The 26,043-nt window shown below is 42.5% G+C and overlaps 1 protein-coding gene across 2 annotated transcripts in view; it reads right to left on the reverse strand.

The window, feature by feature from the left end:
- sgsm1a (small G protein signaling modulator 1a) overlaps positions 1-26,043 on the reverse strand; it is a 78,146-nt gene that overhangs the window by 29,750 nt on the left and 22,353 nt on the right. For both annotated transcript variants that reach the window (XM_037531673.1, XM_037531672.1), the window contains exons 3-7: positions 17,603-17,678; positions 8,037-8,199; positions 4,734-4,883; positions 2,188-2,255; positions 1,671-1,816 (exon numbers count right to left, since the gene is read on the reverse strand). In XM_037531673.1, the coding sequence (XP_037387570.1) occupies positions 1,671-1,816; positions 2,188-2,255; positions 4,734-4,883; positions 8,037-8,199; positions 17,603-17,678 (603 nt within the window). The remainder of the gene's footprint in view (positions 1-1,670; positions 1,817-2,187; positions 2,256-4,733; positions 4,884-8,036; positions 8,200-17,602; positions 17,679-26,043) is intronic.

Genomic DNA, 26,043 nt, shown 5'->3' on the forward strand with positions numbered 1-26,043 from the left:
AGTAAGCCAACACTTTAAAAAAAAACCTCTCCCAGTGTGGTGTATTGGGTAACGTGCGTTCAGTTGTATCAATTGTTGGGCATGGAGTAGAATTTGTTGGGTCAAGAGTGTTGCTTATAGTGCATTAGGTATAATTTGCTGGGTATAGTACGTAGTGCATTGGATACAGTGTGTTGGTTGTAGCATGCTTTGTATGTAGTGATGGGTACAGTGTGTTGCATTTAGTGCACTGGCTGTAATATTCGGTAGTGTTCAGTTTAGTGTGTCGGGTACAGTGTATTGAATGTAGTATGTTAGATTTAATATGTTGGGTTAAGGTATTTGGGTATAGTATGTAGTCTATCGGGCATAGTGTGCTGGTAGTAGAGTGCAGTGTCAAGGTTAGTGTACAGTGTGCTGGGTATAGTGTGCAGCGTTGAGTATAGTATGTTAGGAATAATGTGTATTGTGTTGGTGTAAAGTTGGTGCTGGGAATAGTGTGCTAGATGTAATGTGTTGGTTGCAGAGACGGTGTTGGGTACAGTGTGCAGTGTGTTGGGTATAGAGTTGATGTTGGGTGTAGTGTAGTGGTATAATGGTATAATGTGATGGTTGCACAGTGTGTAGTGTGTTGGGTATATAGTCAGTGTTGGGTACAGTGTATAGTGTATTGGCTATAGAGTTGGTGTTGGGTATAGAGTGATGGGTATATTGGTAAAATGTGTTGGCTGTAGAGTTGTTGGCTATAGTGTTGGGTATAGTGACTTGGATATAATGGTATAATGTGTTGATTGTACAGTGTGTAGTGTGTTGGCTATAGAGTTGGTGTTGGGTATAGTGTGTTGGTTATAATGGAAGAATGTGTTGGTTGTATAGTTGTTGTTGGATATAGTGCTGGGTATAGTGTGCTGGGAATAATGGTATAATGTGATGTTGTTGGACATAGGGCTGAGTAGTGTGTTAGGTATAGAGTTGGTGTTGGGCATAATGTTGGGTATAGTGTATTGGGTGTAATGGTATAATGTGTTGCCTGTAGAGTTGTTGGATATAGGGTTGAGTAGTGTGTTGGGTATAGAGTTGGTGTTGGGTATAGTGTATTGGGTGTAATGGTATAATGTGTTGGCTGTAGAGTTGTTGGATATAGGGTTGAGTAGTGTGTTGGGTATAGAGTTGGTGTTGGGTATAGTGTATTGGGTGTAATGGTATAATGTGTTGGCTGTAGAGTTGTTGGATATAGGGTTGAGTAGTGTGTTGGGTATAGAGTTGGTGTTGGGTATAGTGTATTGGGTGTAATGGTATAATGTGTTGGCTATAGAGTTGTTGGATATAGGGTTGAGTAGTGTGTTGGGTATAGAGTTGGTGTTGGGTACAGTGTATTGGGTGTAATGGTATAATGTGTTGCCTGTAGAGTTGTTGGATATAGGGTTGAGTGTAGTGTGTTGGGTATAGAGTTGGTGTTGGGTACAGTGTATTGGGTGTAATGGTATAATGTGTTGCCTGTAGAGTTGTTGGATATAGGGTTGAGTGTAGTGTGTTGGGTATAGAGTTGGTGTTGGGTATAGTGTGTTGGTTATAATGGTATAATGTGTTGCCTGTAGAGTTGTTGGATATAGGGTTGAGTGTAGTGTGTTGGGTACAGTTTACTGTAAGACGTGCTGGCTGTAGAATGAATGCAGATTAAGCTGACTCACACACAGGGCAGGTCTCTTGGTGGGTGAGTCCTGTCTGTAGTGTGCGCTGTGGATCCTGTGTCTCTGCACCAGCTCATCAGCAGACGGATCTGTCCAGAAATGGTCAGCTGTCTTCATCTTAGTGTACTCCAATGCACATGGGCCGACTGGAGGAGAGAGAGAGACAGAGAATATAACACAGAGAGAGAGCGAGAGAGAGAGAGAGAAAGAGAGAGAGAGAGAGAGAGAGAGAGAGAGAGAGAGAGAGAGAGAGAGAGAGAGAGAAAGAGACAATGAGAGAGAGAAAGAGAGAGAGAGAGAGAGAGAGAAAGAGAGAGAGAGAGAGAGAGAGAGAGAGAGAGAGACAAAGAGACACAGAGAGAGAGATTATATCAGTATATAATGTGCACTCATTTGGGTTCAGCACCCATTAAACTGCAGTGATGGCAACAGCACAGAACATTAAATGCCAGAAAATCAAATGACACTGAATGTAATTTTTAATCATGATTAATATGCAAACAAGCTGAACAGATACCTAACAGCGAGGCCAGGATGGGGCCGTCCACCGGGTCCATCAGAACAGCTTCTTTTTCATAAAACTTACTGAAATGCAAAATCAACAAAGTACAGTGAACGAGTATAAACGAGTCTGGACTTGACGGTAGTAAGAAATTCAATCCCTTCTGTCTACTCTTTCTCAGTCTCTCCCGGCATCTGAGGCCACCTTCATTTTGACACTTTTGACACTTGCTGAAGGAATTAGTGAAAATATGAGCTCCCAGCTTAAAAGCTGCACAAGTGTTCTCAAACTAACAACAGCGGCTGAGCCGTTCTGACTGAAGGTTTGATTTCAGGAGTTACATCAGAATTTCACATTCGCTAGACAGAGAAAGTAGTGCTGAGAAACGGCTCTGATTGGCTTTAGTGTTGTTGGCTATAGTGTTGGGTATAGAGTGATGGGTATAATGGTATAATGTGTTGGCTGTAGAGTTGTTGGCTATAGTGTTGGGTATAGTGTGTTGGGAATAATGGTATAATGTGTAGGCTGTAGAGTTGTTGGCTATAGTGTTGGGTATAGTGACTTGGGCATAATGGTATAATGTGTTGGCTGTAGAGTTGTTGGCTATAGTGTTGGGTATAGTGACTTGGGTATAATGGTATAATGTGTTGGCTGTAGAGTTGTTGGCTATAGTGTTGGGTATAGTGACTTGGGTATAACGGTATAATGTGTAGGCTGTAGAGTTGTTGGCTATAGTGTTGGGTATAGTGACTTGGGCATAATGGTATAATGTGTTGGCTGTAGAGTTGTTGGCTATAGTGCTGGGTATAGTGACTTGGGCATAATGGTATAATGTGTTGGCTGTAGAGTTGTTGGCTATAGTGTTGGGTATAGTGACTTGGGTATAATGGTATAATGTGTAGGCTGTAGAGTTGTTGGCTATAGTGTTGGGTATAGTGACTTGGGTATAATGGTATAATGTGTAGGCTGTAGAGTTGTTGGCTATAGTGCTGGGTATAGTGACTTGGGCATAATGGTATAATGTGTTGGCTATAGTGCTGGGTATAGTGACTTGGGTATAATGGTATAATGTGTAGGCTGTAGAGTTGTTGGCTATAGTGCTGGGTATAGTGACTTGGGCATAATGGTATAATGTGTTGGCTATAGTGTTGGGTATAGTGGCTTGGGTATAATGGTATAATGTGTTGGCTGTAGAGTTGTTGGCTATAGTGCTGGGTATAGTGACTTGGGCATAATGGTATAATGTGTTGGCTATAGTGTTGGGTATAGTGACTTGGGTATAATGGTATAATGTGTAGGCTGTAGAGTTGTTGGCTATAGTGCTGGGTATAGTGACTTGGGCATAATGGTATAATGTGTTGGCTATAGTGTTGGGTATAGTGACTTGGGTATAATGGTATAATGTGTTGGCTGTAGAGTTGTTGGCTATAGTGTTGGGTATAGTGACTTGGGTATAACGGTATAATGTGTAGGCTGTAGAGTTGTTGGCTATAGTGTTGGGTATAGTGACTTGGGCATAATGGTATAATGTGTTGGCTGTAGAGTTGTTGGCTATAGTGCTGGGTATAGTGACTTGGGCATAACGGTATAATGTGTTGGCTGTAGAGTTGTTGGCTATAGTGTTGGGTATAGTGACTTGGGTATAATGGTATAATGTGTAGGCTGTAGAGTTGTTGGCTATAGTGTTGGGTATAGTGACTTGGGCATAATGGTATAATGTGTTGGTTGTAGAGTTGTTGGCTATAGTGTTGGGTATAGTGACTTGGGTATAATGGTATAATGTGTTGGCTTTAGAGTTGTTGGATATAGGGTTGGGTATAGTGTGTTGGGAATAATGGTATAATGTGCTGGTTGTAGAGTTGTTGGATATAGGGTTGGGTATAGTGTGTTGGGAATAATGGTATAATGTGCTGGTTGTAGAGTTGTTGGATATAGGGTTGGGTATAGTGTGTTGGTTATAATGGTAGATGTAAACAGAGTCATTCAGGGTGGTTTGGTGTGAAATGGCTGATTGCAGAGACTCAGATTTCTTTACAGTGGTGGTGATAGGAACCAGGGGGCACCATGTCTACAACACAGACAATTTATTTACTTTTCAAAGCCGCCAGCGAGCATGAAGCCATGCCAACGAAAATGGATGACTATCAGAGGAGTGGATATTGTTTATTTAAGGTGGATAAGGGCAGAAGGATGGTCTGGAGTCTTTTATTTTCTGTTCAAAATTCCTGCGATTGTTTGGCATCCATAGTTCCCCGAAAATTCAACATCTGTTTAATTTCACTGGTGTGGTCTGAGGAACACTCCCAGTGCGGTGGCAGCATTTTCTGTCGCAGCTGCTTTGAAAACAATGGGATAATGTTTGCCATCATCCATCTACCACCAACATCTGAAGGCAGCTTAGCTTTCTGTGAAGGAGCGTTTAGAGGTGGACGTCTGGTTCCCGTCACCACCACTGTGAACAGTTCTGAATGACTTTGTTTACATCTGAATCATTTGATAATGCAGAAATAAAAAAATGGTACAGATCCCATTTAAGTGCTTTTTCCACCCCTATCTATCACCTGCTGTTCTCCACCAGGTACAGGACGATCTTGTCAAGCACTTTCTCGATGAGAGCCGTGCGGATCCACAGGTGTCGGACGGACTGCGGGGAGAGGCTGGGCAGCTTGGGCAACTTGCGGGAGCTGTCGCACGAAAGTGTCTGACTCCGTCTAAGTAGAGAGAAAGAGAGGTGGAGAGGGGGAGAGGAAAGGAATACATACTTGGATCAAAGGCTGCTTTAGCCTAGCTACAATTATAGCTAATGTAATGTAATGTGTAATGTTGTAGCTGTGATATAGTAAACACTCTAGCTGTGTAATGTTGTAGCTGTGATGTAGTAAACACTGTAGCGGTGTAATGTTGTAGCTGTGATGTAGTAAACACTGTAGCGGTGTAATGTTGTAGCTGTGATGTAGTAAACACTGTAGCGGTGTAATGTTGTAGCTCTGATGTAGTAAACACTGTAGCTGTGATGTAGTGAACACTGTAGCTGTGTAATGTTGTAGCTGTGATGTAGTAAACACTGTAGCGGTGTAATGTTGTAGCTGTGATGTAGTAAACACTGTAGCTGTGCAATGTTGTAGCCGTGATGTAGTGAACACTGTAGCTGTGTAATGTTGTAGCTGTGATGTAGTAAACACTGTAGCTGTGTAATGTTGTAGCTGTGATGTAGTGAACACTGTAGTGGTGTAATGTTGTAGCTGTGATATAGTGAACACTCTAGCTGTGTAATGTTGTAGCTGTGATGTAGTAAACACTGTAGCTGTGTAATGTTGTAGCTGTGATGTAGTAAACACTGTAGCGGTGTAATGTTGTAGCTGTGATGTAGTAAACACTGTAGCTGTGTAATGTTGTAGCTGTGATGTAGTGAACACTGTAGCTGTGTAATGTTGTAGCTGTGATGTAGTAAACACTGTAGCTGTGTAGTGTTGTAGCTGTGATGTAGTGAACACTGTAGCTGTGTAATGTTGTAGCTGTGATGTAGTAAACACTCTAGCTGTGTAATGTTGTAGCTGTGATGTAGTAAACACTTTAGCTGTGTAATGTTGTGGCTGTGATGTAGTGAACACTCTAGCTGTGTAGTGTTGTAGCTGTGATGTAGTAAACACTGTAGCGGTGTAGTGTTGTAGCTGTGATGTAGTAAACACTTTAGCTGTGTAATGTTGTGGCTGTGATGTAGTGAACACTCTAGCTGTGTAATGTTGTAGCTGTGATGTAGTAAACACTGTAGCGGTGTAATGTAGCTGTGATGTAGTAAACACTGTAGCGGTGTAGTGTTGTAGCTGTGATGTAGTAAACACTGTAGCGATGTAATGTTGTAGCTGTGATGTAGTAAACACTGTAGCGGTGTAGTGTTGTAGCTGTGATGTAGTAAACACTTTAGCTGTGTAGTGTTGTAGCTGTGATGTAGTAAACACTGTAGCGGTGTAATGTTATAGCTGTGATGTAGTAAACACTGTAGCAGTGTAGTGTTGTAGCTGTGATGTAGTAAACACTGTAGCGGTGTAATGTTGTAGCTGTGATGTAGTAAATACTGTAGCGGTGTAGTGTTGTAGCTGTGATGTAGTAAACACTGTAGCGGTGTAGTGTTGTAGCTGTGATGTAGTAAACACTTTAGCTGTGTAGTGTTGTAGCTGTGATGTAGTAAACACTGTAGCGGTGTAATGTTATAGCTGTGATGTAGTAAACACTGTAGCAGTGTAGTGTTGTAGCTGTGATGTAGTAAACACTGTAGCGGTGTAATGTTGTAGCTGTGATGTAGTAAATACTGTAGCGGTGTAGTGTTGTAGCTGTGATGTAGTAAACACTGTAGCGGTGTAGTGTTGTAGCTGTGATGTAGTAAACACTGTAGTGGTGTAGTGTTGTAGCTGTGATGTAGTAAACACTGTAGCGGTGTAGTGTTGTAGCTGTGATGTAGTAAACACTGTAGTGGTGTAGTGTTGTAGCTGTGATGTAGTAAACACTGTAGCGGTGTAGTGTTGTAGCTGTGATGTAGTAAATACTGTAGCGGTGTAGTGTTGTAGCTGTGATGTAGTAAACACTGTAGTGGTGTAGTGTTGTAGCTGTGATGTAGTAAACACTGTAGTGGTGTAGTGTTGTAGCTGTGATGTAGTAAACACTGTAGCGGTGTAGTGTTGTAGCTGTGATGTAGTGAACACTGTAGCGGTGTAGTGTTGTAGCTGTGATGTAGTAAACACTGTGGCGGTGTAGTGTTGTAACTGTGATGTAGTGAACACTGTAGCGGTGTAGTGTTGTAGCTGTGATGTAGTGAACACTGTAGCGGTGTAGTGTTGTAGCTGTGATGTAGTGAACACTCTAGCTGTGTAATGTTGTAGCTGTGGTGTAGTGAACACTCTAGCTGTCTAATGTTGTAGCTGTGGTGTAGTGAACACTCTAGCTGTGTAATGTTGTAGCTGTGATGTAGTGAACAGTGTAGCAGTGTAATGTTGTAGCTGTGATGTAGTAAATACTGTAGCGGTGTAATGTAGCTGTGATGTAGTGAACACTGTAGTGGTGTAGTGTTGTAGCTGTGATGTAGTGAACACTCTAGCTGTGTAATGTTGTAGCTGTGATGTAGTGAACACTCTAGCTGTGTAGTGTTGTAGCTGTGATGTAGTGAACACTCTAGCTGTGTAATATTGTAGCTGTGATGTAGTAAACACTGTAGCTGTGTAATGTTGTAGCTGTGATGTAGTGAACACTGTAGCTGTGTAATATAGCTGTGATGTAGTAAACACTAGCTGTGTAATGTAGCTGTGATGTAGTAAACACTGTAGCGGTGTAGTGTTGTAGCTGTGATGTAGTAAACACTGTAGCGGTGTAGTGTTGTAGCTGTGATGTAGTGAACACTGTAGCTGTGTAGTGTTGTAGCTGTGATGTAGTGAACACTGTAGCTGTGTAGTGTTGTAGCTGTGATGTAGTGAACACTGTAGCTGTGTAGTGTTGTAGCTGTGATGTAGTGAACACTGTAGCTGTGTAGTGTTGTAGCTGTGATGTAGTAAACACTGTAGCGGTGTAGTGTTGTAGCTGTGATGTAGTAAACACTGTAGCTGTGTAATGTTGTAGCTGTGATGTAGTAAACACTGTAGCGGTGTAGTGTTGTAGCTGTGATGTAGTGAACACTGTAGTGGTGTAGTGTTGTAGCTGTGATGTAGTAAACACTGTAGCGGTGTAGTGTTGTAGCTGTGATGTAGTGAACACTGTAGCGGTGTAGTGTTGTAGCTGTGATGTAGTAAACACTGTAGCGGTGTAGTGTTGTAGCTGTGATGTAGTAAACACTGTAGCGGTGTAGTGTTGTAGCTGTGATGCAGCTGTGCTCTCACTTGCTCTCAAGGAGTTGCTCCAGTTCCTGAGCTTTGCGGCAGAGCTCCTCAGCCGGGGGGAAACTTTTCCCCACTTTAGTGAAGAGAGCTGCCACCTTGTTGCTGCGCAGAAACCCGGCTGCCCTTCGCTTTAATCCATGCAGCACACACGCCTCCACCGCAGCTACACACACACACACACACACACACACGCACACACACACACACGCACACACGCACGCACACACACACACACACACACACACACACACACACACACACACACACACACACACACACACACACACAACAGAAGAACAGCAATCAATTATTTTGTATAATAAACATCAAGTGGCATTTCGAAGGAGAATCTCCACCGTAGAGGCTCTCAGCTATAATAGGTCAGTGATCAGAGTGCTGTGAGCCATATGGGCAGCGGAACGGTCAGAAATGCCACGGCAATAAACCACCGAGTTGCACACTGATCACAGGTGGAGCATTCAGGAGCACATGCTGTTCAGTCCACAACTAAAACTGAGGAAGCTGAACAAAAACACATAGACAAGGATACATTCACAGATCGGAAAACCAGATGAGATCGATTCACACCAAATAAATATGTTTTTAAAACGAACAACTTCCTAATTATATTAACGCTGCCTGTCACATGGCGTCCAAAGCGGACAGATGTTCAACTCATTAACTAAGTAACAAGCTCCCCGTGGGCCCGGACAGGGGTGTAGATGAGGAAACAGTAACACACTGGCTATTAGTGGACGTAATATAAGACAGAGCATAACAGGAAAGTCAAGGGAACTGCGAACCATTGATTTTAGCCATTTTTGTTGTTAATCTAGGGCAGGGGCGGCAACCCAAATGTTAGGAACGGCCCTTTTGTCTTTTCAACAAAGATCAAACCAGCTTGGGAGCCACAACATTTTCAAGTAAGTATATCTCAGTTTGAGCTAAAAATAGAATATAAACAAAAATGCAGGCTTTCCTCTGCTTTAAGGTGCTTTTCTCGCATCTCTGGCAGGAAACTATTCCATAAAAGTAGAGCAGTTTCTTGTAAAACGTCTCTCAGCGTTTGATTCCTACAAGGCTGAAGTCACTTCTCATTCGCCAGCTTAAATGGTGTCTATGGTGTCAGAACGCACTGCTGCGCCATTTAAGGTGGAACGGTAAAATTCAAAAGAGAAACTGACTTCAGCTTTGCGGCTTTAGTGTTTGTCGGTTTCTCGTTGCAGGTTAAACGTATCAGGAAACCAGCTGGAGTGATTATAACTGCAAGTCCATTCGTCTCCAAATGATAAATGTTTGTTTTATTATGCAGTTAACAATGCGAGATTGTTGTCTGTGTTTCTATGGTGACCAGAAGTCTGCGCATCAACCTTCAGGGTTAAAGGGTACATTAGCAGTTCTACATTAACTCCAGCGTTTATTGATCAGCAGAGCTTTATTTTACTGTAAAGGAGGATTATTTTACTTTTACCTACTAATCCATTTCTTCCGTGGAGCCGCAACAGGGCAGTGAAAGGGCCGCGTGGTGCCGACCCCTGATCCAGGTGAATGCTCTGCCTTTGTCTGTGGAATGGGGAGAACTGGCTGTGTGCACTGTCTGTTTGCAGTGTTTAAATAAGAAGACTGATAAAACGACAAGCTGATCGTTGTCACTACTCAAGGAATCCATTCTTCCTTCCACGGTCATCTTTCTCCCACATTCTCTACAGCAACCAGACGTCCACAGTGCTACGTGGCAGCGCTCTCCGAGGACCGATCCTGTGGCTCAGCTCACACAGGGTCAGGGGGGAAGCCTGTGTAACCATGGCAACTAACGCTGATGGAGCTCCAGTTCTGAATCCTCTTCATCATCCTCATCATCCTCGTTCTCTATTTCCTTCTAGTTCCTCTTGCTTTGTTTTTTTCCTGTGCATGCAACTCTTATTACATCTCTCTCTCTCTGTCTCTCTCTCTCTCTCTCTCACTCTCTCTGTTTCTATCTTTGTCTCACCACTCAGCACTGAGAACATGGTGTGCATTTGTGTGTATGTGTGTGTGTGAGCTGGGCTGAGAGATAATAGAGAGGAGAAGAGTCTGTTCCTTCAAGAGGACAGAGAGACAGAGAGAGAGAGAGAGAGAGAGAGAGAGAGAGAGAGAGAGAGAGAGATAAAGGTGTGAAAGTAGCTTTATAGTTTTATCACCTCACATCTCACCGTCCTCTTCTACCCACTAGAAGAGCAACCAGCAAACAAAAGATTGAACACGCCTTTACTAAGCAAACCACACACTCCAGTGACATTCTACCACACACACACACACACACACACACACACACACACACACACACACACACACACAAGTAAATAGATGAAACAGGGTTATTTCTCTTTGTTATGTACCTCATTGAATAAAAACAGCTGATTCATTAGAATGTGAAGGAGCTGCAGGTGCAAGACCCTACACACACAAAAACACAGCTCAGTCCTCATAAATATAGAAATATGAACAAAGATTGATATCTATATCAATGTGTGTATTTGTATATTTATGAGGACTTTCATTGACCATTGACTCATTACTGTAGCTAAGTGATGCTACACCTCAGTAACCAATCTTTAACTCTTTTAGTTTTTCCCAAAAAAATCTTCTTCTTCTGATGTAGTCACATCCAGAATATATTCTTACTCAGAGCAGCTGCGCAGGAAATGAAGTAGAACAGGGGAAATATGGCAGAGATGAAAGACAACATAAAGAACTGTAAAAACAGATGGAGCAGTGTAGTGGGCTGCTTTATTTTATATGCATCTCTGTGTGTGTGTGTGTGTGTGTGTGTGTGTACTAAATAGAGGCAGGTGTGAGATGAATATAGTTACAAACTCATTCAGAAATGATTCACTCAGAGCTTCTTCATACAGAATTAATTCACTCAGAACTGATCAGAAGTGGGAACAAGTCACTAAGTAACAAGTATGTCTCCAGTCTTGACACTCAAGTCCTAAATCAAGATGATTGAGCCTTGATTTAAGACCAGAGTCAGTACTAAAATAAGCTGAGAATATAGTAACAGACGTGTTTACACCCAGATGAATCTACTCACATGAAAAGTAAAAGACTGCAGTCAGACGCTCCACGTTTGTTCCACTTTGGGTCTCGAGTCTTTCCAAGTCAGAGTCATTGGTGTTCAACTCAAAGTCGAGTCACAAGTCTTTCTCAGCTTTGTCGAGTTGGGTCTCAAGTCATCAAATTCGTGACTTGAGTCGGACTCGAAGTCCAAGCCATATGACTCGATTCGACACTTCTGGCACTGATATGCACAGAATTGATTCACTCACAACTGGTTCACACAGAATAGATTTGTTGAGAACTGATTCATTGAGAACGCATTTGCATAGAATGATTCACTGAGAACTGATTCACTGAAGACTGACTCGCTGAGAACTGATGTGCACAGAATGATTCACTCAGGACTGATTCACTGATGACTGACTCTCTGAGAACTGACGTGCACAGAATGGTTCACTCAGAACTGATTCAGTGATGACTGACTCGTTGAGAACTGACGTGCACAGAATGATTCACTCAGAACTGATTTGCACTGAATGATTCACTGACAACAGACTCACTGGTAACTGATTCACTAAGAACAGAATCGCTCAGAACGGACTCACTGAGAAGTGATACACTTAGAACTGATTTGCCTCAGATCAATACGGACTCCATAAAGACACTGCATTAGAGAGAGAAAGAGAGAGAGGGGGGAATGGAAGAGAGCAAATGAGAGAGATAAAGACAGAGAGATGAAGGGAGATGGGGAGAATGAGAAAGAGAGAGAGTGAGCAAATGAGAGAGAGAAAGAGAGACAGAGAAAGTGATAAAGGGAGAAATGGAGGCAGAAAGACAGAACAAATGAGAGAGCAGTAAGAGGTTTACTTATTAGGGAATGTTAAATTTCATCTGCAGTCTCTGATATTTCCAGAGCAATATCCACACTGAGCCCAACCCAGAATTCAATCTGTCACAGGAAATGACATTGTGAGTGTGAGTGTGTGTGTGTGTGTGTGTGTGTGTGTGTGTGTGTGTGTGTGTGAGTGTGTGCATGCTCTGTCTGAGTTAATGGATCTGCAGTGAGGAGAACGTGGAGAATGAAGCATCGCAGCGCTCTGAGTGCTGCCTTTACTGCTACAAACTGACCAGAAGTGACCGCAGACTGAGAGCTCATACATAAAACAGGACCAGACCAGCACACAAAAGCCAACGGATATTATTTACTTTTCCTTTCCTTTCTCAACATGAAACTGCTGGGACTAGGATTTATGGTGGAGTCAATGGCTGTACATTGAGCTAAAGGCCCAAAGCAATTGGAAAAGTATTTTCTAACTGGCTGACCAGAAAAGAAAACACAACACAAAGCACAGTTCACAGACTTCACGAGTAATGAGACCACATTTAACAACTAAAGTGAATCTTAAATAAGTTAAAAAAACAGAAAGATTAAACTATAAGCCATGAGAGGCTGTGCGTTACAGTGATTTTATCACGGGTAAGGGTGTTATTAGGCACTGTGTGAAGTACAGTTAACCTCCCGTTATAAATTCATTGTAGTGCACAACATCAAATGGCTTACTGTTTCTATCAGAGAACATAAAATATGACAAAATGCAACAATTTAAGTAATAATATAGTTGAGATAAACAAGTATTCTGCTAAGAAATGCAGTTCCTTTGGCGTATGCTAACCAAGCAACCAGCAGTCGTTAATATTCTTTAATGAGCTTAATAAACTGCCTAATATTTTCTTTTACTTCCACCATTTGCCACAACACACAGGTTCAGCTCACCAAATTACCACCACAACAATAATGCTAATTTCCATTAGCGCCTTTCCCCCTGATATGCTGATATGCTAGCCAATGCTAGCATGTTAGCATTCTCCTCCAATGACGGTGCGTTAGCAGCTATCTGAAGCTAGCGGGAAACATAGCTAGCAGGTGGAAGTGGTCATGACTCAAATGCACTTGTGGCTGAAGTGAAGCAAAGAAGTTCTTACAGTATGAATAACCATAAGAAGCAAATATGGATGTGGTTCGGGTGTCCACATTTTCTAAACCTTCTTTCTAAATATAGTGTACAACTCTCTGCAAGACGCAGGACACTCCAAGCAACGCTCAGAGAAAGAAAGACAGAGGGGTGACCACCTCGCCGGTCATAAGAGCCCTCATTATGGAAAAGTGACCAGGTCCAGGGGCTAACGGCAGCAGCCGATGCTGTGTGCAGTGTGTTCACGTTCGCTGGGTTAATTAATCCTTCACAGGCAGCCACGACAGCCTGTCTGCCCCCTAATGCGTCCTCCATTATCTCTGACCACCATGCAGAGACGCAGGCAGCTGAGCTATCACGGCACCGCAGCAGAAGACCGAACACAGCAGGGTCCATCAGGAGACGGGCTTTATGAGCTGGAGGTCTCATTTCCCGCTGTTGCGTCACGGAATCGGAGCTGTTACTGGCATCAAAAGGCCTAAGGACCGCGATGAGATGCAACCACTCACAACTTGCAGTTCCTTGCAACACAAACCCTCTAAAACTAGGGCAATCACACCAAAGCCTGGAGCTGAAACACCTTTGGTACATCAGCAAGGAAACCATTAGCATAAAGCTACTAGCTTGTTTGATATAAATCAGAACAAAGCACGGGGATACTGACAGCTGCTAGCATATAATTAGCATATTTGTAGGGCTTTTAAAGTAATACTGTATTATAACCAACATTATTCCCAGAAAAGCTGAGTAAGTTGGTCATTTACCTCCAGAACTCTGAATAACTGACCAGACCAAAAGCTAGGGGTGTGTATGAGTGCGGTTAAGACAGTAAACGGGCTAACAGTTCTTTAAAAAGCAGATTTTATGTTCTAACAGTGCTGCACACGTTACAGTCTTGCCAGTATTTGCGAGTATGTTCATTATATTACACTTCAACACCATGAAGAACGAATCCCTTAGCGAGAATTTGTTAGGGACGTGAGTGAGAAGGCAAACATAGCTAACCAGGCTAGCTACTGCAGCTGCTGTTAGCTGGCCATAAAGAACTCTAAAAGGCCATAAAGAGTGGAAATACAGTTTTCTGAAAGATTAGCATGTCGGCACGTCGTCCACTGAGGAAAAAAGACCTAACAAAGACCACGAGACCTTATTAGCATCCAATGTTGTACTGGTTAGCTGTAGCATTAGCTCATTAGCACATGTGAAAAGGATGCCTCGTGCTGCCAAATTTTAGTAGTTCTGAATTTTTTTAGCCAAATCACTTTAAAAATCTACAGCCATACGTTGACGGACATAAACATGGACAAAGGCACACCTCACAGCTAACAGCAGCAGCGGCAGCCGCGACCATTGAGGCCTGAACTTTGTGCTTTTGTCCACGTTTATAGCTAATAATGTGTCATACAGTGTCAAAACACACAAAAACAAGTCTTTTAGAGATTATAGAACAACTCCACACAGTTTAAGGCCAGTGTGTGATCATTAAAGTCTGCAGTGCGCTAAACTGTTACCCGCTACTTGTTAGCTACATTAGCCTCGTAGCTCCAGCGCAAAACTGAAAAAGCAAATTTCAGACGACAAACACGGTTTTGTTGATCATGCAGTGTTTTGGGTAAAAGGGGAAATCTGACCATTTGATTTTCCGCAAAAATGATTCCTTATGCAGTGTTCGCACTCGCAGGCCAAATATCTGCTGTAACAGCATGAGGAGAGAGGAGGAAGACGGAGGGGCTAATGCAGCAGGCTGTGAGCAGCGAGACCACCGCCGAACACACACACAGTACATTACTGTAAGTTCAAGCCCCCCCGGCTGCAGCTGTAGGCTGGCGTGACATTTACCGAAAACATTTCCCGAAAAACTCTTTTTATGTGCGAGACTGTAAAGGCCTCGCTCTTAATTGGCCAGTCAGGTTAAGTAAAGGCCATACTAAGTGAATTTTGAACAAAGCGGCTGAAAGCTTGCTCACTTAGCCCACTGTGTCGGTCATTTAACTCCATTTTTAAATTTACATAAGATAATTCCCTCAATCTCTGCTAATTCCATTCCTCACATAGAGTGCAGAGCACTGCACAGCAACAGATGGACTACAGTCTGTAACTGTACACCTGTGTAGTGGAGCTACAGGGTGTTTCTAATAAAGTGGCCAGCAAGTGGAAGCACAAGGTGGGTGTTTATAATAAAGTGGCCAGTGAGTGGAAGCACAAGGTGGGTGTTTATAATAAAGTGGCCAGTGAGTGGAAGCACAAGGTGGGTGTTTCTAATAAAGTGGCCAGTGAGTGGAAGCACAAGGTGGGTGATTCTAATAAAGTGGCCAGTTAGTGGAAGCACAAGGTAGGTGTTTCTAATAAAGTGGCCAGTGAGTGGAAGCACAAGGTGGGTGTTTCTAATAAAGTGGCCAGTGAGTGGAAGAACAAGGTGGGTGTTTCTAATAAAGTGGCCAGCGAGTAGAAGCATAAGGTGGGTGTTTCTAATAAAGTGGCCAGTGAGTAGAAGCACAAGGTGGGTGTTTCTAATAAAGTGGCCAGTGAGTGGAAGTACAAGGTGGGTGTTTCTAATAAAGTGGCCAGTGAGTGGAAGAACAAGGTGGGTGTTTCTAATAAAGTGGCCAGCGAGTAGAAGCATAAGGTGGGTGTTTCTAATAAAGTGGCCAGCGAGTAGAAGCACAAGGTGGGTGTTTCTAATAAAGTGGCCAGCGAGTAGAAGCACAAGGTGGGTGTTTCTAATAAAGTGGCCAGCGAGTAGAAGCACAAGGTGGGTGTTTCTAATAAAGTGGCCAGCAAGTAGAAGCACAAGGTGGGTGTTTCTAATTAATTGTCCAGTACAACATTTGGAAATACAAATAGACTTTTTATGAAGTGGGCAGTGAGTGGACGTGCGAGGTAGGTCCTTTTACTAAAGTGCATGATGGTGTTTTGATGATTTGAGGGGATTATTATGGTGTAAATACACCCACGAGGAGCTCCTTCAGGCTGAAGTGCTCCCACTGGGCCTTTTTTTGAAATGGCCATTACGGCACATCAGTGGAGGTGTTATTAATATGACATAACACTCATTGTGAAATGTCATGTCATGAACACTTGTTGAGAGCACTACCGTCGCTTACATGTCAAGCCTTGACAATGTGACGGTGCGGGAGAGTGACTGTGCCTGTGATTGATGGCGTTTCCCTGTTTCTCATTTATGTGTATGGAATTCCTACAGTGCTCTATTCAAACACTTCATAATAACTTCTATTAAATCCATTATTAACCTACACTGAGCGACACATCCAGTCAGATTAATTATGACTTGTAATGCAGAGCTATGTGAAAAATCTAGGAAACCTAGAAATCTACAGATCGGCATCTGGCCTTTACCATGGAAATCTATATTTAATTTGCTTTTTGAAATGAAACAATTTCATTCAGTATGATAATGTTTCAAAAAAGCCCCGCCCATTCAGCCAATTGCATGTTTAACTCCGCCCATTCAGTGTACAGCACTTTCACCCCACCCCTTCATCCTACAGAAGTTTAGCCCCGCCCATGCAGCCTACAGAAGCTTAGCCCCACCCATTCAGCCTATACCACTTTAGTTCCTCCTTTTCACCCTACAGCACAAAAACGTTAAATATTTAAAGAGAATTTAAAAATTAAAGAGTTCATTTTCAGCCAGTTTAGCCCAGTTTAATATCAAGACAGAAAGTATAGTAAGGACACTAATTAAAGCACATTTTCTTTCTCTCTTCTCCTTCCCGATGAAATAACAACCTCAGAAATACAGTTAGAGTCTCGTCATAAACACATAAATGCTTTGCAGCCCTGAGAATGACTTTTCAGAGAGAGAGGGAGAGAGGGAAAGAGAGAGAGAGAGAGAGAGAGAGAGAGAGAGAGAGAGAGAGAGAGAGAGAGAGGAGTTGGTATTGTCTAGAAATTAAAGTGAAAGAGAGAGAGTGAGGTTTAAGACTGGTACATGGTGGCCAAGCATGGCTCAAAAGACTCACTAAGGGTTCCACACACACCCACACACATCACTGAACACCTGTGAAGGTGCTAAAAGCAGATAGCACATGACGTTACTGCCTCACCACCTCTCCTCACGTGATTTCTGGAGTTTGTGTGTAGAAATGCATGTGTGTCTATGTGCCTGTTATTATTTAAAATACAAGCACTGCTCACTGCTGCTCATCTCACTCTGACTGGACTCACGTGATGCTGGTTGTGATGGTAACGTCTACACTAGGCGGTACTCAATTATGCACGTGTGTCATTTTGGATCGGTTTACTCGTAGTGAGCATAGAAACAGAGATTTTCCATCAGACAGTTCAGTAGAGTGGGAATAAACACCTCAGTCTTGATCTATAATGGGAATGAATTCAATCAGATTGGCAAAAATCTTTGCATGTAAACACAGCCAGTAAGTGTACTTTTAAAGCTGTAAGGCTGAGGAAACTGGAGACCTCTCTGGTGAAACACACCGTGTGGTAGAACATTTTGTAACCTGGGATGTGCTTTCAGAAACCTTTCACCAGAGCACGTTGAATGTGATTTGTTTGAGAGTTATTACTCACCGCAGAAGGAGACGATGTGGCTGCTGTCTTCGTGAACGAACTTCCGTGTGACCGCTTCCTCCATAATCTGCTTCACCTGTGATGGAGAGACACATATATGATAAAGTTATAAACTAAATGGTTTGTAGTGTAGAATCTGTTTAGTTAATCAGGTATACTGGATGTATAATGTCAGGACAAGGATTTCCTCTCACGTTAAACCAAATGACGACTTAGAAAATGAATCATTCCTTCTTTACTAGTAAAAAACTATTTGACTGGTTACCACTAACATAAAATGTTCTGGACATCTGTGAAAAGTATTGTGTTGGTATCTTGCTAGATATTAGTTCTAGCAGCAAATGCTGTAATTTAAGGTGTAAGAAGAGTTTTTTGAAATATTTTAGTAAGTTCCAGTCTCAGGTGGCCAGAAGTACACAGACTTCTGCTGCACTGTTTAAGGTGGAACTGGAAAATTCTAGCAAGAATCTGGAGAATATCCGACTTCAGCTTCATATCACTGAAGAATTAGGGGTGGGTGATAATAAATAATTGCCCCCCTCTTTGAAAACACTTCATACCCTAAATGTGGCATAAATAAATAATTGCCCCCCTGTTTGAAAGCACAGGTTTAAAAATAACCTCATGGACTGGAGGTTAGGGCACCGGCCCTGTGGCCGGAAGGTCGCCGGTGTGATCCCCAGAGCTGACAGTACATGACTGAGGTGCCCTTGAGCAAGACACCTAACCCCCAACTGCTCCCTGGACACTGTGGATTGGGCTGCCCTCCAGTCCAGTCAAGTGTGCTCACTGCTCCCTAGTGTGTGGGGTTTCACTTCACAGATGAGTTAAACGCGGAGGTGAAATTTCCCCGTTGTAGGACTAATAAAGGTCACTTAATCTTAAAGTAACTAAAGCCCAGCAGTGAGGAGCTCAACTTTACCCTCCTCTTTTACACTCACTGCAACCTGATAATGAAGTAATGCTCTTTTTATTTTAGGGTTGTTCCATTTCATAGGAGAAGATTTCAACCACTACCCGTTCCAAGGGGCAAGGGTTCAAAAACAGGAAGGCGATTAGGCCACTGTCTGATGTAAACTGCCTGCTAAAACCACCACAGCCATCAGAAACTCATTTCTCAGAGAGTTTATACTGGCTCTGGTCCGTGAACTGTCCAATGAGAAACTAATGCATGTTTATCAAGCTTGATGCTACAAAAAGGCGATTTCATCTACTTGCCTTCCAGAGCAAGACCGAAGCGTTTCTCTGTCTAGACACTGAATTTTTTTTCTTTTAAGCACTGCAACTGAACGGTACATACACTGGGCGCATCCCATTTTACAATAAAAGACAACATGGGGAGATCCACCGCCTCTTACAAGAGCTAACTGAAGATGCATAACGAGCGATTCCGCAGGTATCTCCTCAGGGGGGAATTTGAGGCCCTGCTTCTTCTTCTTCTTTGTTGTTCAGCTCTCGTCTGACATATATTGCTCTTTAAACTCCTCAATTTTTTTGTCAGCGCTTGCTTGTCATATAAGCTTTTGTGCTCTACTACAAGAGTTATGCTGCCATCCTGACGAATGTTTGCTTGAGCTGTAGCCATGACAAACGGAGCCTGATTTTCACGCATTCTCACAACAGTCCGTCAGTTTCAGACTCAGTGTAAAAGATGGCATTAATGTACATGCTCAAATTTTGATGCACAAATTTTTCAGCCGTAAAAATCTGGCTCGTAGTCAAACGTCAAAAGGTCTGCATTCCCATCTAGTGTTTGAACGAGGAACTGCAGGGCCCTGTGACGAAGGAGTCTCGCACAGGGCTGCAGAGGCTGAGAGAGGTATCTAGACAGATACAGCCAAGTAAGCGCTCCCATTGGTTAGGTCTTCAGGAGCTGAACTGAAGGCTTTACACCTTAGATTAACCACCAATATAATTAGGAAGAGACAAAGGAATCAACCAATCACATTACGGTTTACAATGAGTAACGAGAAAGAACGTTACTCTAGGGCTTCTCGAAGTTCAAGATACGTCATTTACTGTCTAAACAGATTTCAGTTAGTTGCTAGGAATAGAAAACAGGAGCAGCAGGACGTTTTACTGAATCACTGTACAACTGATACGTACAAGGTCAAAATATTGCAAACATATGGAATATCTTTAACAAGCTTCGAATGTTGGTGTTCAATCTAGAACAGCCTTGTGAATCGCCATTAGCAGAGGTGTTTTCCCCCTTTTTGAGTAAATTTAACATTTACAGCCCAAACGAAGGCCTTGCTCTAATAGTCATAGTTCTCTGAGGTAGCTCATGTGAAGTCAACACATCTAAAACAGTCAAGCGTTGTTGGCTTTGGCCGCCGAAGCCCGCTACCAACCATCTGTACCAACGTCTGTGCCCACACACACATACACATGCTCCCGGCTCTCTGCCTCAGCCACGGAGGCGTCTGGCTGCGAGGGTGATTAACTATCTGATTGGCCATCGGAGGGGGCTGCTGCTGATTGGCTGATTGTGGGGGCCGCTGGTAATTTCCTGTGGATGTGTGTTTTTCCTCGCTGGTACATTACACAAGCACAAAAGGCGCAAGCTAGAGAGAGAGAGAGAGAGAGAGAGAGAGAGAGAGAGAAAGAGAGAGAGAGAGAGAGAGAGAGAAAGAGAGAGAAAGAGAGCATGCGGGCTAAATTTGGACTATTTTCACACCATAAATTTCACACAATTCAAATTGAAAAATCACAATTTAACCTTACAAAACCCTAAAAGACTGGAGTCACGGATGGTTTCAGTACAGTAATTTCTTAATTTCTTATTTTCTGAATATAACCTATTTTCAGTAGTCACTGATTTGGCCGTAGGCATGTACTTACATCCGTTAAAACACACACACATATATATATATATATATATATATATGTATGTATGTTTTTACAGTGAGGGGGAAACATAAAGATACCAAAATAGATCAGACTAACCAGCTAACACTAACATCAAAGGTGCTGTGAATGCATTTCCCTTCCGTTCTATGACACAGAAACATGGAAAGAGGATCCCTAAGTGATTTCTCTTTTCTCTGATAGGTGGGCGTGGTGGAAGGGGGAGGCAAAAGTCATTACATCTTACAAAGAAACAAGAATTTTGTCTCATTCTGAGTACAAATGCTACATTGTAGGGCTGTCAAAACAAAATACGACATTCATATATATATATATATATATATATATATATATATATATTTATATAAAGTCGTGAAGAGATATGATTACTTCACAAACTAAATATACTTCATAAACTATATGCAATACTAAAGGTCACACAGTAACTGAATTATATACTTAGCATGGCACATTTTCTGAAAAGCCGATGCTTCAAATCTTTGTAGCATAGTATGCTAACAACCTCCTAATATTTCATAGAAGACTTGTTAGCTTACTATGCTACAAAGATTCGGAGCACTGGCTAGTCTGAAAATCTGGCATATTTATGAGGTATTGAAGTAAGCTGCTAGTTTAGCTGCATGGCTAAGCTGCTACACAGCTTGTGCAGCCATTCGTGCAGTCTTTTACTTTCATTACAATCCCTATTTTGCCTCCCGTCAACTTAACATGACGCTAGCCAACACAGGCCATCTTTTCAAAAAACAATTTGAAAATGGGGAAATTTAATTAAAAAAAGATAAGAACCTCTTTGAATTCACTTTTCTCAATAGCCTTCAGTAGTGAGCAGAATTCACAGACATCACACTCTTCAAACAACACTGAACTGAATCTCATGTTATAAACAGGAAAGTAGAAGAATCACTACAAGTTCCAAGCAATGCTTTCAAACCGTATGTTCTGTTCATTCAGTTGTAAAATGTTAGACCCATCCTGACGATCCCTACAGTACAACCCTGACACGACCATTGATACTGTGCACTCTTTAGGCCAGACTGTGGGCGTACAGGGCTGTATCTTGGCATTTCCCAGCATGCCCTCCTCCATCAACCCCAAGATAAGGGTCGCTGGTGGTCTTGGTCTCCATTCTAACTCTGGCATTTAAACATGTCCTGCTGCTGAAACGTCTGCAGATACACCACAGAAGGCACTGTGGGCTGGTTTCAGGATGTAAATACATGCTAGTCATATGCTCAATGGAGAATGACTGAAATGAGTGTGACCCAGTTCTAGTTCTCCACACAGATTAAAACTAGTCCTGGACTACAAAGAGTTTTGAATGGTGAATAAAACATCAGGATTTCTGTAAATGACAAGGGATGTGCCACTTTAATGGTCTTGAGAAGATCTGGGAAGACTGCTTTTTGAGCCTCACAACTCAAAGGCCAAATCTATTATTCAGAGTAAAGCAGTGGGAATGAGTCACTGATGCTCATACTCTGATAACAGCACACAATAGGAACTGTACTCCTCCACTTCATGTACGCAAATATCTTTATATAGTCTTAGCTGATGACAAGAGAGACTGTGTAGGTGGAGAAGGCCATGGAGGTGAGACAGACTGACTGCATTCAGACGTAGAGAACATGAAAATATTTCTGTCTGAAGCTACGTCTCAATAAGAAAACAACAGTATGGGGACAAAAATATACATTATTATACAGATACTGAAGTGTAACTGACATACACTACTTGGTCAAAAGTATGAGGACACCCCTCAGCCACATCCAATGCTAACGCATATATAAAATCACACATTTAGCCATGCGATCTCCATAGACATACAGCGGCAGTAGAATGGGTCATACTAAACAGCTCAGTGACTTCAAATGCGCCACCATCATAGGATGCCACCTTTGACATTTCTACCCTGCTAGATCTGCCCTGGTCAACTGTGAGTGCTTTTATTGTGAAATGGAAGCAAGTGGTAGACCATGCTTGTCCTCCATTGCATCACTCACTACAGAACTCCAAACTGCCTTTGGAAACAACACCATCTAAAGAATGGAACTTTGTGACCTTATGAAATTGGTTTCCATGACCGAGAAGCCACACACAAGATCACTATACGCAATGCCAAGCATCTGCTTGAGTGGTGTAAGGCATGTTGCACTAGACTCTGGAGCAGTGGAAACGTGTTCTCCAGAATAATGAATCACACTTCATTACCTGGCAGTCTGATGGATGACTATGGGTTTGGCGTATGCTACCAACTGGAATGCACACTGTCATCAGTAAAGTTTGGTGGAGGAGGGATAATGGGTTGGGCCCCAGTGAAATGCAATTTTATTTTCCTCTTCGCAACTGTATCCTGGCATTTCCCAGCATGCCCTCCTAAGGGCATAAGGGTCGCTGGAGGCCCTGGTCTACATAGCTGTACAAAGACACTATAGACAATTACATGCTGTCAACTTGCACAAAACTCCATAAGGACATGGTTTATGAGTATGGTGTGGAGGAACTCCAGTGGCCTGGAAAAAGCCCTGACCTCAACCCCACTGAATGCCTTTGCGATGAACTGGATCATTAATTGCAGGCCTGGACCTTTCATCCATCCTCAGTGCCTGAACTCATAAATGCTCTTTTGACTGAATGGGCAAAGACTCCCAAATTCACAAGCCAAAATCTTGTCGAAAAGCTACCCAGATGGGTGGAGACCACTATAGCTGCAAAGGGGGGATAACTCTATATTTATGCCCATAGTTTTGGAATGGGACATCCAACAAGCTCATATAGGTGTGATGGACATTCACGTAACCTCTCGAGTCTTGAACTCAGTTTGAAGCTGTTAACAGCAAGTAAGCAAGATACCCTCAATGTCTGCAGATCTAAACTCAACTTTAGTTAACACAAGTATTGTTTTTATCGAGTTAGTATTACTCAGTCTTCATTTAAAGCCCCAGCAAGACTGTTATATTGAAATGATTGTCCTTGTTGCTTGCTTTGTCTTGCAGAGAGAACTGCCATGGTAAGGCATTCCAAACACAGCTCCTACTTCCTGTGATTTCTTTGTTCTTGGATTGGATTTCCTGTTCTTTCTCTTTTATCTGGTTTCTTGAAGTACAGTCACGCCCATGCCATCTTTGTTTGCCTGTTTCTTGACCTCTGCTGTGTATAATGATGTGTTTTGTATTGACCTAAACAGCCCAAACACCCTCTTTTCAAGCATCTTGCTTCAGGGTTGTTAGCCTTTCAGCACCCCTCTGCTGCACAGCAATCTGAAACAGCTTCACACAGTTGGCGTAATGAATAGGTGAGGTGAGGACTCGCTGACCTTCCACAGCTTAAGAATGCACCACTATATTGTTACATTATATGATCTGAGGAAGGTCAAAGAGCTATCAGAGCTGAAGTAATCAGAGGACTGAGGGACCAGGTTTGAAAATGGGAGGTCATCGCCATGGGCTACATATCTGTATGAGTGATTCATCACCGTCTGATATCGTCTGACACTGTGAAACTAATACATCTAGCACAGGTCTCAGGGATAAAGGGGGATAAGGGGGATCAGCTGGAGCAAAATCCAACAGTAAACTTACAAAGACTTTCAGCATTAGTGGAGGAAAGCAATCTATCAAGATGAGGTTAAGAGAGTACTCCCAACATTTCTCACCCTGATCTCTACCTCTATCTCTGTTGTACTGTTGACTACCAAGGATAAAAAGTTAGAAAAAAAAGAAAAAGAAAACCTACTGGCTTAAAACACACTTATATTAGGAGAAATATCTAAAGACTATTTGTGGGGTCAGGAACTGCTCCTGGACCAAAAGGCCTGGATCATAATCCACATTCCAATTCATCCCAAAAGTGTTCAGTGAGGTTGAGGTTAGGGCTCAAATCAAATCATGTTTTTATGCAGCCCACTGTCTGCACAGGGGCTCAGTCATGCTGGAACAGGCAAGAACCTTCCTCAAACTGTTGCCACAAGCTCAACAGCATATAATTGTCTACAATGTCTTTATTTGCTGTAACACTAACACCTCCCTTCACTGGAACTAAGGGGAACAAACCCATAAAAAAAACAGTCCCAGCCCATTATCCCTCCACTACCAAATTTTACTGTTAGCACTGTTTTACACAGAATTGCAGTAGGCAATGTTCTCCTGGCATCCCCCAAACCTAAGTTTTTCCATTTGATTGTCAAACAGTAAAGCGTGATTCATCACTCCAGAGTCCAGTGGCAGTGTGCTCCACAACTCCAGCTGACACTTGGCATTGTGCATAATGATCTTACACCAGTGTGCTGCTGCTCGGCCATGGAAACCCATTTCATGAAGGTCCCAATGCACAGTTCTTGAGCTGATGTTGCTTCCAGAGGCAGTTCAGAACTCTGTAGTGAGTGACGCAACAGAGGACAGGCCATGGCACTCTGCAGCCCCGCTCTGTGAGTTTGCGTGGTCTATCGCTTCATGGCTGAGCTGTTGATGCTTACATTTCAGAATAATACTTACTGTTGACCAGGGCAGATCTAGCAGTGCAGAAATCCTATGACAGTGCCATGTTTTAGTCAGCAAGCTGTTTACTGTGACCCATTCTACTGCCAATGTTTGTGGAGATGGCCAAGTGCTTGATTTTCTAGACCTGTTAACAATGGGTGTGGCTGAAACACTTGAACTCCATAATTAGGAGGAATGTCCACACACCTTTGGCCATTTAGTGTACATTGGGCTGTAAAGCTTATTTGTAGCATATCAATAAAACCAATAGCTTAAGAAGAATTTCAGCTTGTATACCAATTACTACTAGTGGCCTTTTACTGGCATTCCATTGGTCCTCTTTATCGTCCATACTGACAGAATATATGGCAACTCTACTTAGTTTACAAAATAACTTTGAGGAATTTATTGAGGGGTTTGGTATAAACTGCCCTTTGACTTCAGTTCAACAGGTTTTCTGTTCTTTTCTAAGTACAGGTAAACATGTCAAAATCACTCACACAATCACAAATCAATCACACAGCCAGCACAGCAAACGCTCATGTTGCATTTTCAGTGGTTATACTGTCCTCCGGTGTGACTGAAGAAATAATAATAATAACAATAAAAAAACACTATGTCAGTTATAATGATTCCCGATTGGTGGTTTCAAGGGATAAGCCTCAGTGGTTAATCAAGCCTACAATCCGGCCTCCATGATGTGCTATAATGTGATCATTACTGACCTACTGAGCAGCGTGCACGGAGTATCTGAGAGTCTTATCAATAACAGCAGCATGGGAGAGACAGTCTGGGGAAAGTCGTGACTTGAATAAAATAAGCAATATGTGAATTCGTAAAATGTGTGGTGCAGAGCGCTCCGACCGTGCCTGTTCTTATTAATGACTTCCACTTTCGCACTATTGCCATCTCTTTCTTTCTGACGTACAGCAAGCGCTCAATTTTTGCCCTGAAAGAAGTCGATTTCCCGCTGTACAAGCCAGCAAGTTTAATCTAGAATGTACCAAATGTCGCCTTATTTGTGCAACATATGACATGTAGCTTTGCACTTAACAATAGTAGTATTTTCTGGCCAATTCAGTTTAAATGTGCATT

Source organism: Pygocentrus nattereri, chromosome 20 (assembly GCF_015220715.1).
Source record: "Pygocentrus nattereri isolate fPygNat1 chromosome 20, fPygNat1.pri, whole genome shotgun sequence".
NCBI lineage: Eukaryota > Metazoa > Chordata > Actinopteri > Characiformes > Serrasalmidae > Pygocentrus > Pygocentrus nattereri.